Raw genomic sequence first — 17132 nt, 5'->3', positions numbered from 1 at the left:
TAAAATGTACTGTTATTATCTATTATCTTTAGCTTTTTCTATTATTACTATTATCTTGAGTTTATTTGCGCATTTTGTAATCTTTAATTTGCTGTCACTCGTATTCATGTGCATTTATTGCTTTGTTTTTTTATAAATTGCTTTACTGTTTACACATAAATTATTTTATTGCTATGTAATACTCATAAACTCAAATATAGATGTTGGAATTATAAAAGTAGCTTAAGGTAATTACTCAGGACATAGGCTGTTGTCGTTTAACGTGTCTTAGCGGTAGATTTTTGTCATTAAGCCGGCTACATTTGGTGGATTTTGACTCGGTGACTCGGTATGTCCTTTTGACTCGGTGTATCCTGTAACGCACATTTCATTCCATGCTGCGCAAGTCATTCGCACTTCTTAAGTTATATTTTACTGTATATCTACAGTACAATCGTCCCTCGCCACATCGCGCTTCGACTTTCGTGGCTTCCCTCTATCGTATTTTTTTTTTTTTTTTTTTTTTCAAATGCATTCATTAAAATGTTGATCCAGACAATGAAAATTGTACAGTGCGCGCTCTGTTGTATGAGTCCATTATACACTTCTGCATTAAAATGAAAATTAAAATTACTGTACCTAAGGATTGTAGGCCTATGTATTCGAGCATCCCCTCAAATCCTTCAACGCCAGGTGCAGTCGCTATTTTCAGAAAAAATCGGGTGTGGGTAAACCAAACCAATCAGAGCTTGTTATTCACTTATTGGCTACTTTATCATCTTCCTATCATTGGCTCACTCTCATGCAAGTTCGTTTCTCTCATACACGCTTCTACATCGCTACGCATTGGAAGCACTTTTGCTCCTGTGAAGTGTTTGCTATTTCTGAGAAATTTAACTTAAGCCCCCACCATGGCTCTTAAATGTGTTACTTCTTTTAAGCCTTCTGACGATGAAATTAAGCGCTGTAGGTATTCAGGAGAAGGTGAAACTCTTGGATGTGATTAAAAATGGCAAGAAAATTGTGAAGGTTGCCCAACATTACGATCTGAATGAGTCAAACTTTCAGTCCATCTATAAAGATGAAAAGAACATCCGGGAAATGGCTAACTCTTTTTCAAAAAGGAAGCAACGCGCATTGTGATAAGTCGTTATAAATTCATAGGGAAAATGGAGTCTGCCTTAGCCCTTCTGATAAGCGGCAGCCGCAAGAAAACATTTCGTTGGATTCTTTGGTCATCCAGGAGAATGCGAGGCAGCTGTATCAGCGCTTTACGGACGACGATCCTCAACCATTATACTCTTCCGAAACGTTCACGGATTGGTTTGAGAAGGTCCAAAATCATCTGAAGAGTGTCGTTTTCCACCCAGAAGCTGCCTCTGCTGATCAGCCTGCAGCAGAGGGCTTAGATGAACAACACGTCTTAGAAGATCCTTGAGGAAGCTGACAATCATCCAGAACAGGTGTTCACTGTGACTTGATTTTCTTTTTAAGAAGGATAATCCACGATCGCTATATGCCACAATTCTTCCTCTGCCAAACTAGAAAATTTGCTCGAATGACTACTTCCTACCGACGAGGTCTTCTAAAGCCTTCTGCGCAAAAGAAAAAACACAATTCCCAGTAGTTTAAATTAAAATAACTATTGGTATTGTACGTTTACTGGAATAATGTCTACTCTTCTCTCTTTTTATACCGCTTCTGGGTGGTGTTATTGGCGCATTATTTGCATATATGCTGCAATTCTTATCATTTGAATCTTCTGTCGCCTATAATTGATTCGAATTTCAAGCCTTTTGGGTGCTGTCTCTATGATGTTGAAACAATTTCAAGTATGAAAAGTTAATTTAAAACTAACCATAAAAAGATTAATATATAAGTTTAAAATAAAGTGAAGAACTTTTTTTTTCAATATATTTTCCAGCATTTAATGTTTGAATATGAAATCTGTTTAAATGTGGCTTCGCTCTTTCAGACGTTCTACTAAGCTGTATTGAAAGCTCTCCCTTACTTTTGTCAGGAATATTGGACAAAACTCTGATGCGGATTTTCAGTTCTAACATAGTAGCACAATGTGTTTGGAAAACTTCTTGTTTTCGGTAATCCCAGAAGAAACTAGAGAATGGCTATACATGAGCTAAGGAGTTATTATTCTTGAAATAATTTTCAAAAAAGAAATCACGATGCTCAGCATTCCACAGTTCCAAGCTGATCAAAAAAAAAAAAAAAAATGGCAGCTTATTTGCATGTCACCTGGTGCCAATTGATTCGTATCATGCTCTGCGCTACGGGAGTCAAAACTCCAAAACTGTCGCATTCTACACATATAACTTTCTTTCCAGGCCTATCTGCCCCCCCCCTTCTTGCATCTTATAGTATAGTTATTTTACCTATTAACGGGATATTTGGGTTGATGTGCGTGGCCAGTGGTACACCTGCATATCAGATGGTGAAAAAGAGAAAGTCCTACCTGTTAAACAACTATATGATAAAACACTAACAATCCTAAGAACAAGGTTCAAATTTTAAGACATCTGTAAGAATACAGAATGTTTCTTCAGCTCATCCATAACTCAACCTTTTTTGTAACTTCTCACCTGAAAAGTTATTTGAATCTTCTTACATTACTTGGCTCTTAATTGTTAATAAATTTGAATTTGGTTTAGATTCCTTCATACGTTCGTCATGAATAATTCTATCTAGATTATTCTTATTCTAACTTCTTACTGTTTTCATCACATTACTTAGCAGATCAACACAGGCATTTTATGTTACGTTTTATTGAAGACTATTTAAATTCATTTCCTTAAACAATTTAACTATTGTATAATATATTTTTTAATTAAATCTTTACAATTGCTGTGATACTATGAAACCTTCGGTCGCCAAGAAACTCTTTGTAAAAATATACAGAAATAGAATTCTGATTCGGGTTCCAAAGAAAAAAATATCAATGATAAAAGTATTCTCCATAGTCATATTAGACCCTCCCAAAGTATAAGGCCCTTACACGATAGAAGGCATCCAAAACAAATCCAAACTTATCATTACCAAACAATTATCACTAATTAAAATTTTAGGAAACTGCATACAAATAATGCTACGCAACTAAAGGTAATTGCACTCATAAAGTTTTAAATGTACATTTCCTTAAGATAACTTTTAAGCCAGGAGAACGTATATTGAGACTATAGAAATTGGAAAATGTTTTTCAACCGATAGTTTTAACATGCATAATATCACCAAAACTGTTGTAATCTGAAATTAGTTGATTTATTTGTAAACTGAACCAGATAATTAGACGTGCATTTTTTTGAAAACCTGCGTAAATAACTACTGACTATTAATTATTCAGTCATTATTACGACTGAGATGATACGATTTTTTAAACACATATAATACCCATACTATAATAACTATAAACTTCTTTCTCTCTTAAAGCCTCTTTCACATTCAGTTGCGTGCAAAGAAATAATTTGCCTGCAACAGAAAGCTAATGAATGTGCTAACATCAAACTTAAAATGCAATTCGATTATAGTAATGCTGAAAATGGAAGTTCGAAGTACGAAAAAGAATTGCTGTTGAATAAAACGTTTGTTTGAATTGCATTGAATACAGGGTGTACATTAAAATAAGTTTCTCTGCTCGAAGCATGTAGCATCTTTACCTAAGTTCCAAATCATAACCAAACTTTTGTTTTAATTAACGCAAAAGAAAAATTTCCGCCTGCGTAAAATAGAAATTAGTTCCAGAAGTCACTGAAGAGCAGAATAAGCCTGCGTTCAAAGGATCGAGAAAAATGCTTATCCGGCAGTTATGTTTGAAGTGTTAAAAATTATTTCATAGCGACCTTTTAAGTAATAATCATTGGAAAACTTTGACAGTTTGAACTGTCTGGAAATTTTAAGTAGAATCATGTTGATAACAGAGAATAATGAAATCATAGGATGAAAAATTTTGCAAGTAAAGATGTTTAGGCTTGATGAGGAGGTTTTTATCAAGCTAGTCCGCATTTCTTTCCTCAAAATGCGACATCGGTCCGAAAGGTCGAAATACGATTAACTCAGCTTGTATTACAGCATGCACTACTCTGTGCTAGAAGATGCACTTCATACATTTGTTTGCAGAAAGTAAGTTAACATTTTCGAAAAGCCAAGTTCAAATACTGCAAGTTCCAAGCATATGATATTTTACCTTAAACTTTTTTAAAACAGTAAAATGGCGTTGCGGAAAATGGAACAGCATTTCAGTTCACAAGAAAAAACAAATCAAAAAATGAACTGAAGTTAGTTTAAGTTACATAAGAGTAAAACAATTTAATATTTTGTATATGTGCAAAATTTTTGCAGCTCGAAAAAAACGGAGCCATCTATTTTGAAACTGAAACTGGGCACAAAATTGATTTTCAGAGGAAGAGTTAGCCTTTTTAGGATTGCTAGACGGTAACTGCTAACTGCTGCCTATTTCGCAGCAATTTAACAAATCATTGGGGTACATGGAAATGGATAAAATACTTTGAAAAAAATGAAACACATATAACTTACAGATAGTAGCACCTGGCGTGAATTATTAAGCACCAGACTCCCGAGAGATGTTCGAGCAGACAGAAGCTACTTTCAAAGTTGGTCAGACTACATGTTAAGTTTGCTTACAACTGGTTACGTACCAATAATGTACTACTAAATTTCGAAGTTGAAAAATAAGCTTAATTGTCATATGTTTAACATAATAGAGTAGCATTTGATTGCTTGACACTTTCACACATCTTAGAAAGTCGCATCGTTAGTAGCATGCTAGTTATGAGATGGAAAGGCATTTTTCAGAAGTGTTAAAACAAAGGGGTTTTTTGGGGGGGGAAGGGAATGTCTATTCTTATTACTTTGTTTAAGACGTTAATCTACATTCAGTACCCTTTTTTCTCAAATAATACATGACATATATTTATAATAATACATGCCTATTTAACTGCATACTTACCTTATGCTGCAAAGACACTATATCCAACACTTCTGCGGGATTTGAATCCTAGTCCAACGATACGGGAGCTAATAACGCTGAACACTATACAGATCAGGGTATGGAAATCAAAAGCGAAAGTGGCCCATATCTGTCACTGTTTCTACATTAATGATCTATTAGTAGGACAATAAAGATTTACCTTTGCTGATACTAATCATGAGATATGCATGAAAGAAAGAAAATTTATATACAGCACTTTTGCTTGTACAAAGAAATAAAACATTTTTAACTTCAAGGCTGTCTTCATTATTCATTTTTTTCCTTACGAATTATGTTATTTCTTTATGCGTCGTAGTGCCGTACGTTCCCCTACAGGTGATCTTTTGGAAATTTTTTCCAACAATGCTTTTTTTTTTTATTCTTTTATTAGTACACCTTCCAAGTTTGGTTCAATTATGGTAATTACAGAATGTCCGAGTAGGGAAGCTTATTTTATGATTACACCCGTGTCAGTATTAATGATTTTGTAAAATCTGTGCGGATGAATTTTGGATTAAGTTTGAACTCACAAGCCTCACAAGGAAAACATTATCTGGGATTATTTATGAACTCTTGTTTTTATCTAATAAATATTCTTATACACTTTGAGTCAGTTTTAAATATATTTATTACTATTTTACACCCTAGATTTGTTGATTTAAATTAAAACTAAGTATCCTTACACTACCTGACACTTTCTTCAAATATTCCGTTCGTTGATGGATAAGTTATCATCATACAGCCCACTGTGTCTTTGAAATCTTCAAGCTGGAAAATAATGAATCAATGCAAATTTTAAAAATAATCAGTGAAAAATATGATTAATTTTTTGAGTAATTATTCATGTAATTTATCTTTTTTATCAACTCACATTTATTCAAGGCAAGTGCTATTCCATTTCGATAAAATGCATGCTGTTTCCTCTAATTACCTTTTTATTTATTTCTTCATTACAGTTATAAGATCTATCTCTTCTTTTCCACATAAACTAATCCAGATCCTACAAATTAACCTGTCGAAATCTAGCACAAGTGTGAAGTAAATACCAGAGCAGAAGAAGAGTGAAAATAACCCTTTATTATTTCTAACTAATAACAGAAAGGCACGTACTTCATGCTTTACAGTAACTCCGACAACTTGCAGTGGAACTTAAACGTTATAGAACAGTGCTGGATTAGCACGTTAAATTACAGTTGAGGTTGACTCAACAAACCTAACAGGCGTAACAATTATTCGATATGGCGAAGGAACGTATTAGCGTAACAGCAGGATCAGCAACGAAACGTGAGCTGGCTAGCGAAAACACTCTTTGAATAAACTCCAAGATTCACCCGTTTAAATACTCATTTCACTTCACTTTAAATTTACATCCTGGAAAGAAAATGCGAGAGGAAGTTGAGGAGTTCAGGAAAGATAACAAAAATTTGAATAAAAGGTTATTTAGCTAAGAGAAACCCTACTAAACTCTTTTCACATAAAAAAAAATTAAACATCTAACAAGAAAGGTCCTTTGACAAGAAATGGCTTCTATGGGTAGCTTTTGAAGAGGATGTACCTCATGTATAGGACACTCATCGAAAAATCAGCAAAAATTTGATCACAACTAGTTTATTTGCCAAAGAACACAATTTGAAATAAAACTACCTGTTACCAATGATTAGTCCTCTTCAGAAATCGAGTGTATTTAAGCGAAAATGTCATATTAAATAATTTTCCTCTTGTTAATTAATAATAATTGTTAATTAATTAATTAATTAACAATTATCATTCTTACTGAAATAATGTTAAACGAAGGCTTGATTTTGAAATCTGTTGGCTTGTCAAACATTTGATATATAATTAAATGTTCCTTTAACTGAAGTCCAGATTGCATTCTGTTCTAATTACACATTTAAAAATTAGATTTAAGACTAATTTGTGTATTTCAACATAGTGAAGTAAAAGCTTCACTGAGAGAGACAACTAAAGTTTTAAATAGTGACTAATAAATTGAAATTTGCATTTAGTAATTACGCACTTTTAATTAATTAGTCACTTTTTAGTATGTAATTAAATAGGATACAGTATGCAGTATAATTGATAGAGCATTTAATTACAATCAGATGCATGCCAAAGCAATACATTTCAAGATTACCTTCTACGCTATTTCAACAATAATAATAAACGTAGTAGTTTGTGATAATGATATTAAAATACACCTTGATTCAAAAATAATGCATAGAATATATATATATATATATATATTGTTTAATTTATATATTGTTTAATTATTTTGATGAAGAGAGAATATGCTGTCTTTGTTTCTTGCTGAAAGTAGTGTTAAAGAAAGACTAAGTATTGCAATTTATGAAAACAAGCAATAATTTTAAATGAAACAAAATCTATGATTGTTTTTAATTCCTTTACTTAAATAGTAATATACTAGTGTTAATTATTATTCTAGGGATTAAAAAAGTTCCGTCAACTTGTAACAATTGCGTGGTGCTATTTCTGCTTGATAACTATTCCCAATCTAACACTCACACCTCAAGTGTTACTTAAAAGCTAATAGGGTATTTCTCCCACCTTCTTAGCTTGCCTTCATGGTGTAGTGGTCAGCATACACGGCGCGTATTCTAGAGGTCCGAGGTTCGAGTCCTGGCTAGGGCATTGCTCATTTTTCATGTCTCCTGCTTCGAAATAACCTAATGTCTCTACAAGCTACCAAGAATAACTCACACAGTAGGTTTTAAATAACATTTGAGAGGGAAAAGTTAGACTGGAAATAGTTAATACGCAGACCCACACAATTTTTCCAAACAGATTGCACAAGCTTTTAAAAGAAGGAATAAGATCTCAGAATTATTATAAGTGTTACCACTAACTTTCCATTTCATAAGTAATGACTGCGATCCATTCCCGCAGCCACGCCTTTGTAGTGTATACCCTTTTTTCCTTTAATTTTAATTTTATGGGAGTTAATTTTTGGCGTTCCTTTCATAGGATCAAGAATTCAAATTCATTTTCTATTGTGTGGGGCAGCTGTATAAAGTTCATTATCACCAGCACTTGAATTAACTCTTTTCGATTCAGAGAATGAATAATCAAATGAACAATACCTAATCATCTAAATATTCCTTAAATATTAAATAAAAAATATTTTGTATGAAATATGGATTTGTAGAGATAGGTGATTATACTGATTCTAAAAAAAAATACTCCAGCCTTTTATTTGCCACCCACCTGTTATACTGATACTTGCTCCTTCATTCAAAGAAGTAGTCATTAGCATATTTTGGCAAAATATTCAAAAGAGTACAACGAAAATATGAATAAAATGGGAGCCTGAATTGCATTTAAGCACAACCATAATGTCATCTTCTCTTTCATAAAACACCTGTAATCCCACCTGTTCTCGTTGTAGATTGGTAAGCAGTTTTCCATCCAGGGAAATTCTCTGAATAATACTTATAAAAGAACAGCTGATTAAATTAACGCTTTTGCAGTCGAACGTCAGTTATATATATGCATGGGTACTAACTCTCAAATGCATTCTAAACCTGTGCTATATTTACCTACCCTTGCATGTGTATAAATCCTCAATAAAATGCCTGATCTCCACACACAGGTTTCCATTAATATCTAAATTTATGTTATATTATCAAGATAATTTATTTATTTTCAATAATATTTTCAAATGTGGGTGAATTTGGGCATCAATACTACTTTTTTAAATATTTTTAAAATCATCAATTGAAGTAACTGTTCTAACAAGGAATGTATCCTAGACATTAAATTTTTCTAAAAAATATATATGAACATTTTCATCTGCTTATTTTAAAATTTAATTATTAATACAGAATTTATCATTTTCCAGGCAACTTTTCAAACCCTTTTTTGGATTTTTAGCACAAAATTTTCATTTAATAAATTTTCGAGCTCCCATTTATTGCTGAAGTTTATGCCAATAAGAAAATGCTGAGGAGATCAAATTAGGTTGTGACTGAAGAAAACAATGTTTGCGCTCTCAGACGGATGAATAAGAATTTCTCATTACTAAACTTTTGTTGAGTCTTACTTTCAAAATATGATTTAATGTTATTTTACTGAAGAATCACTTCAAGTTTTAAGTAATACAGGTCGCTTGGTAGTTAAAGTCTATTTCAGATTATCTGACTGATAACAACAAATATCTATACATTAAATGTTAACTTATTTTTGACAGTTCAAAATTATAAACTACGCTTTCCATATCCTACCACATGCATATCAAAACATTCTTTGGATACATCCCAAGATTTTTGGGAAGCTTGGCTTCTCTTCTGGACCTATCTTCTGTATTTTTTTATAATAGTTAACATGAAATATTCTTATTTCATCTCCAGTCATAACGCGAGGGTTTTATCCATTTCATGTGAACGGATAAATGCAAATCAATATTCGCTGCTAACAGCTCCCATTTATTTCCTTCCATTTCAGTGCAACTGTGATATGATGAAGAACCTAAACGCGAAGAGGAGAAACAATACAATTAATTTCATGTGACCTACATGGGTTCACTGTGCGCAGTGAAGCTTTAGAGGCATTAGATTATTTTGATGATGGAGACTTAAAAAATGAGCAATGCCTTCGACGGGACTCGAATCTGCACCTCTCGATACGCGTCGAGTGTGTTACCGTTACACCACTAAGACTTGCAGAAAGGAGGGAGAAAATGCCTTATAAGGCCTCTCCGCTATTTCTCTACGGTGATACTCGGACCTGATTTTATCATTAAATTTAATTCTTCTCTTCCATCTCCTGTCGTTGCGCACAAGATTAAAATTTCCACTACAGAAAGTCTTTAACCATGACTGGCGTTGACACTCAGTGACAGCACATACATATATTGGGGAAAACGTCTTCTGATAGGCTTCTGCAGCATTTCAGCGCAAGTGGAAGTCCATAACGGATGATATAGAGAACATGAAACTTATATGACAGCATTAATATACAAATAAAATTAATGGAATGTTAATTTAATGGCATCCTCCCTACCCGAAGAACAAGCATGATATCCGAATTTTAATAACCTGTAAAAATTTCGGTTGCAGCTTAGCCTTTATATACTTTTGTGCATTTGAGTTTTGGTAAACTAAAATCACATTTGGCATATAAACCTGATACTGATAATTTTCTACCATCTGATATATAAATAATATTTGGCATAAGATTTAGAAAACTGATTATGTTATAAACTGCATCAAAATTCAGTTGTGTGATTCTTTGAGTCGTTTCCATCATGCCTGAATTTTTGAAATATTCACTTCCTTTTCAACATCCATTTTTCGTGGTATCCCATTTTTACATACGTTGCACTGCATGAGTCCCCGTTAAGCCTTGCTATTATTTGTTTATTTACTGTAATTATGAACCCATTTTAATCAAAATGAACCAGAACTGTTTTGCATTTGCCTCCACCTGACTGACCGCACTCTCTTTTACATGTCCTTTATGTGTCGATACAACTTGTCTAGCGCCTTATTTGGATTGCGAATTCTTGATTGATTTGGATTCTTGATTTATTTGCATTGCGAATTCTTGATTTTCATTCTCCTATAATTGGAAGCATATTTATTCTCTGTAGTTACCAATCATAAATCTAAAAGGGGTGGTGTAAAAATATCATATTTCACTTTTTTTTGTTTGAAAGAAATAGAAATACTTTGTACCTTTTCCCTGCTCACCAAATTAATTTTTAAAATAATTTTACATTATTTATTCAGCACCTCAAGCGCTTAAGTTGAGTCAGAATTTTGCTTTTGAGTCAATGCTAGAAGATATCTCTAAAACATTGCACTGCAAAATTTTTGTTTATTTCATGCAATACAAGTTGAGAGCACTGCATTAGATATGAGTTTCTAATTCAGATGTTATAAGGTTCAGCTTTCTTAATATCTATCTTACGAATTACCTTTACCTTAATGAATGGAAAGTGATTAACTTCGCATATTGCTAGTAATTTGAAAAATCTAAATACGAACTGATTAAAATACTTTTTGAAATGTATAATACAAAATGCTCGCTTTAAGGCAAAGAAAATAAATAATCGAGAGCAGTCTGAGATGAACGCCTTCAGGCCATGCGTACCAACCTCCCCCCCCCCGTTTGCCTGTTGAAAGCGTCACTGCTTAATACATTCTGAAATCGCGAGCTCTTAATGAGGAAGTAATTATTTGTCCTCGAAGTAGCGTATTGTCCATTCACTGAGCCAGATACTTCGTGCTTCGGAAGTCTTTTGACTGCTTAGTAGACTCGGCAAGGAAAAGAAGCAAAAGAGAGTTTTGAAAACTGATCTTGCTCTAGAAACTGACTTTTTTTTTTTTTTAATTTTGATTTCAGAGAGCAGCTGTTATAAAACAATAAAAGTTCCTTTTGTATTCCACGACTCAAGGTTCTCCTCTCTATTTATTTCCTTCTCCCGTATGCGCTGCCCCGAAATCCCCATTTAATACTATTGAATGGCTTAAATTGTTTACTCAAATTATTCAGTGCCGCATTTAATTTATTTGTTCTGTATTCAAATGCATAATATTTAAAAAAAGGTAGATTCGCATTTTTAGAAATAAGTGTTAAAAACTCACTAGATTTCCTGCGATTACAGATTTGCAAAAGACATCAGCAGAGCTACGTAAGATCTTAGGCGAAAGCAAATTTGAAAAGCAGTTAAAATGAGGAAAAGTTTTGCGAACAGCTTTAATTTTGATTTCTGTGAAAAGAGTTGATAATGTTTAAAGTCTAAACTCTAACAGTTTCACGAAATACCTTATCGGCTGCTCAGTAAAGAAAACAATAGAAATTATACACGCATTTTGATTTCAAACTGCTCTTCATCTCTTATTTAGAGTTACTTAAAAATTCATTTTACTATAATTCGCGTGGCATTAAAAATAAATAATAATAATAAATAAAACTTGCGTTTGGAGCTGAATTGTCATTTAGCAGTTTTTTTTCGTTGCCAACTTAAATTTTGCATTCTTATTCATTTGTCAAAGAATCCAAAACAAATCGCAGCGATAAGTGTTAAATAATCATGATATTGTTTTGTTGATTTAATATATTTGCAATTAGAGAAGAAGATAATGAATGAATACAGTTCCATTTGCAAGCAAATATGTTTGACAAGGCTGGCCTCCGAACCTGTGTGACGTCATCAGACGCATTTTTAGTGATTTTCAATTAGGCTTTTTTTTCTTTTTTTTTTTTTTTTTTTTTTTTTTCGTGTGTTTTCCTGCACTCAGAGGTTTCATCAACTAACTGGTGCGTATCGCTCTCACAGACGAGAGAATATAAAAAAAAAAATTGATAAATAAAGGCTCAAAGTAGTAATCTGTTTTGCAGCTGCAAATTAGTGAAATAAACTGAATTACGAGTACAAGCTACAAAAATGCAACCCCTATAAGCTGTGAAACCACTGAATACACTGTTTTACAGCTGCAAATTAGTGAAATAAACTGAATTACAAGTTTCAAAAATGCAACCCCTACAAGCTGTGAAACCACTAAATACAGATAGTTCAATGCGATTTGAAATCCCGGCGAACTGGATGGCAGAGTATGAGTTTTTATGGTTTTCCTATGGATATCGTGAATACGAGTCCGACTGCAATTTCTCTCGGATTTCAGTACGATTTTATAGTCTCAGAAATCAACTTAATATCTTCATGCGTAAAGTATGTTCAGGGTGTATCTATTATTTTATTACTTCATGTTTTCATTTTACGAATCGATCATCTTGGGGACTCGAGGAAGAATAATTTAAAATTCTGAAGAATCGCAAAGTAACAGTGCATCGCCAATGTAGCTATATATATTTTATTTGCTTTCATCTATAGCGTTTTAGCAGCCATTTTCAGTTGTTATACGTTTTTTTTTTATGAGCAGCATCATGCTTACTTTTCCTCTAAACGTTAAATGTTCAAGGTGGACAAAGTTTCCTCGAAAGTATGATCAAATGTCAATACTGAATAAACAAGTGAAAATCTTTCTCATCGCTTTTTTTTGATAGATTTATCTGTTTTCAGGTTTTATTTCAAGTGCCATAAGAAATCAGCATGTGGGATAAAACCATACTAAATACCTAGAATATAGTTTTCCTGTGAAAAGTTAATACCACCCTTCTAAGCCCATCAATAACAGTGAACTGAAACTAAATGGCAGTCTCCTAATTGACTCGTTCTTGAACTCTCTGGTTCCACTAATAACGGTGTCCAAAATAAAACCTTGGTAAGAAACTAAATCTTTCAAGTTAGGTTACATTAGATTATTGGAATAAGACAAAGCACACGAAGGCTACCTATCTGCATAAGGGATGCCTTTATGGAGCACTTTCTAAATGAAACTAGCTTGTTTTCATCTTAAACATGGCAAAAACCACTCTGCAGCCAGCCCGTTCTCCTGTAATGGAAACCGGGTCGCACCAGCATTCAGAAGCATTACTCACTGGACTACTGAGTAAGGCTCCTTGGCTTTCAGAAACAACAAAAATATCTTTGAATGCATATAGGGAAACAAAACAGAATAGTTATTCCTAAAACACTCAAATTAAATGTTTCCAATTAGTCGAAACATTAACGTCGATTCCTCACTTTCTTTTTGTATGCCGCTTGCAGTTAAAATGAGCCGAAACTGAAAAGTAGAAAAACTTTTCGAATAATAAAAAATTCTGCGTATACAAAAAAAAAGTTAACATTAATTTCAAATATACTTCGATGGGCATTTAGACTTATAAAAATTCAACTAATCAATATTCTATTATACTTGATGCAACCTCTTTATTCGATATAATTCGTGGCTGAATTGCCGAACTAATTGCTTGATGTTACAAGGTATACAGCAGTAACATTAAGATTTTTCGAAATTATTCTTTCACTTTGAATGCGGTTACGTAACTGTAAAGAAATGGAACCTAAATATTTAAAAGATTAGAGAAGATTTAGAAAGTAACGTCATGTAATTTCTTTAGTTCACTTTTATTTTGTCATATAAACTATATTTATTCGGACGTTACTTACCACTATAAATTCAAACACGAATCTACACCTATCACTTATACATTGATTGTTTGTTGACGTAAAATAAAACTGCAGTTGTATCTGAAACGTCATCTTTTAGAGCATTATTAGAAATTGTTTACAGTAATTAATTTCCTATTGACTTTTGATCTATTAAGATGTTCAAATGCACCCTGGCTGTTTGCATTGGAGAATATTTCCTCACTTTTTCTGTAATTAGTAATGATGTTTATTTCTTGTGTATAAGCTTTTACTTCCCACTGAAGTAACTGTGTAATTAGAAAAGTATAAATATTGATAAAGACTGGCAAATCGTTTTGGAAATGCATCATCACCCTTTAAGAACTATTGAATTTTCTAAATAATTTAAGCATTTTATGACACCCAATTATAACGTCTTAACTGATATTTACTTATAATTTACTTTTAATTTTTAAGGGACATTATTCAAATAATTTACCTTTGATTTTAAATGATCCATGTCTATATCTCCAGATGACAGCACACTGATAGGCTGAACAGACATTCCAGCCATTTGAGCACTGGCTGGATTTGTACCGTGGGCAGACACAGGGATCAGGCATACCTAAAAATATCTTAGCTAATATATATATATATATATATAGTAGTTTATTACATATATATATATATTATATACTGTATATCATATTTATATATACATATATTTAATTATAATAAACAACAATGGAAATTGAATTATCCGACTATAGTACGGATAAAAATTAAGATTAGAATTGAAAACTTGTCATTTCATAACATTTTGTAGCAAGTTTGTTCTTTTACTCATCCGAAGTGTGATCGTAACAGCGCGAAGTTCTTGGCTTAGCCACATGAAAATCGCAGGATGTATACAGGTGTTAGAAATATACAAAGGATATAAAAACCACAGAAATATGTGCAATTCTTGTTTATTTGCCATTTACTATGGCCAGCTATGGGTAGGGATACATTATTGTCAATGAGGTGATTAATAGTCTCTTGAAGGCGTTGTTAACTGTTTACACGACGAGGAAGCTTTCCAAAATAATTCCTTTTTTATTGATTATCGCGACTCATACAATAGTATCCGCTAAAGGATGAGAAGCCTTTGGAGGACTTTTAAGAGAAACTGACTCTATGCATGCTACTCGTAGAAACACCACGAAAACGTACATGTAGCCTGTCCGTTCGTTGGGATTCGAACTCCAGACAGAGCTCCCAGTGTTCAGCGACTTCGCCGCTCGGCCGCTGAGGAGCTTTCCATTGGGTAACTGACTGTGAATCTTTGTGCACGTCATATCCAAAGTGACACTTCAGATTTACAAGGGGAAGACAGGTTGATACTTACTGCGACAATCCCATTTTAAAAGACTTACAAGTCTCCAGTATTGTCGGAGTTCTAGCCAGATCCCTAACTCAGCAACATTAATAGACAAGCGTTCAACCCATACTCTCCGATTAAAGGTGCCCTCTGGAAAACGCAAAATCTTACAACAAATATGCAAGAACTGGAGGACTTTGCCAGAAAACAGGACTTCAATATTTGCCTCATAACAAAAACTCACGCAGTTTCTCACTAACACCTCAAGACTGCAAATTATTGCTCACTCAAATGCGATACATGCCACACCGCGGAGCAGGATTTCTCAATTACGTAAAGAGTATTTACGAGTCGTATCTTGAGTCTACGGATAATTAAGGCTTACTATGCTCTATATACCATCCTCTGGACAACATCTTGAGCGAAGGGTTTCTATTGGTCAAAAGAAACTGTCCCATAATTGGACTGGATTGTTCTACGTGGAGACCCAACCTCTTCATACGTTTTTAACAGAGGAGTCAACTTTCCTAAGTGGCGGCCCAACATTCCTAAGTGGCGTCACAATATGTTAGACATCTTCCTCTCTTCCATCAGCACTCCCATGTCACTAGAGGGTATTACTGATTTATCAACCGATCACATTCCGGTTATAGCAAGAATTAGAGGATCGGTTTAGAAAGACCTCTTCCCCCAAAACAGGGTAGACTGAAAACTTTTCAACGATATCGTCTTCACCTCCTGATTTAATATGGGCTACTTAAAAACTGTAAATTATATTGATACAGTTATTCTTAACTTCACCTCTCGGCTCCAAGACTTCCAGTCTCAAGCCACGACTTTTCCCAGTCAAAAATGCGTTCAAGGACAATTACTTGAAAATATTAGGGAAGTAATAGCAGATTGAAATAAACTCCGGAAATATTATTGCAAAATATGGAATCCTGCCCTCAAATCTGATGTAAAGTTTCACAAGAAAGATTAATTCCCTCATCAGTGAGCATGAAAATGTGAAAATGGTGTACAAAAACTGATAGTCTTAACCATCAAGACGGCTCATTTTGGAATTTCGCTAGAAACTTGAAGCGCGAGTTCAGCGTCCCTCGTCTAATTAAAGCTCCCCAGGTCTTGCCAATTCAGGATGAAGCTGCTGCTTCTGCATTCATCTGACGGAACAATTCAAGCCGAATGATTCGCCGGGAACTATAGACACTGATCAGCACATCGAGAAATAAGTTAAAAATTGGGAAAATTTTCTTTCTTCTCAAAACCTGATAAAATTGACTACACCTAGGGAAGTTTTAAATGTAATTAATTACACCAGCTTAAAAAAGGCTCCTGGAAGCGACTGCATTACAAACAGACTTAACACTTCACACTTCATCGGGAATTCTAAACACATGCTACTGGTAAAATTTTTGTGATTTTTCTGTTGAATTGTATATGGTGTAAGTGCGAAGAAAATGATGCTTAATAATAAAGCTAAAAAGACAAAAAGAAATGGGTTAGCAGAAGTAAGTGCATCAGCAGATTGGTGTAGAGTGCGAACTCAGCGACAGCGTAGAAAAACTTCAGCAAACCTTTTCGGATGACCTTTAAAATCTGAGCCCTTTCAGATTTTCCTCTTCTTCTTTAATATATCTTTTCGAGGAATTCAATCTATGACCTGGACTTACTCAGTGGGTGTTAATTAATAGAAACTGATAGTTAAAAGAGGGGTGAATTGTTGAGTTTCCAACATATAAATATTTTTACGATTTTTTGAAAAGTTAGAATGCTTCAGGAAAATTTTAAATAATATCGTC

The 17132-nt window shown here is 33.7% G+C and overlaps 1 protein-coding gene across 1 annotated transcript in view; it reads right to left on the bottom strand.

Annotated features, from left to right (window-relative positions):
• LOC118185722 (glycine dehydrogenase (decarboxylating), mitochondrial) overlaps positions 1 to 17132 on the bottom strand; it is a 106495-nt gene that overhangs the window by 14587 nt on the left and 74776 nt on the right. Inside the window, exons 17-18 of the mRNA XM_035355625.2 lie at positions 14470 to 14595; positions 5667 to 5746 (exon numbers count right to left, since the gene is read on the bottom strand). Of these exons, the coding sequence (XP_035211516.2) occupies positions 5667 to 5746; positions 14470 to 14595 (206 nt within the window). The remainder of the gene's footprint in view (positions 1 to 5666; positions 5747 to 14469; positions 14596 to 17132) is intronic.

This window comes from Stegodyphus dumicola, chromosome X1 (assembly GCF_044657685.1).
Source record: "Stegodyphus dumicola isolate Sdum_Otavi_A_Nest chromosome X1, ASM4465768v1".
Taxonomy (NCBI): domain Eukaryota; kingdom Metazoa; phylum Arthropoda; class Arachnida; order Araneae; family Eresidae; genus Stegodyphus; species Stegodyphus dumicola.
Note: the sequence above shows the minus strand (reverse complement) of the source record. Positions and strands in the feature narration are given on the sequence as shown.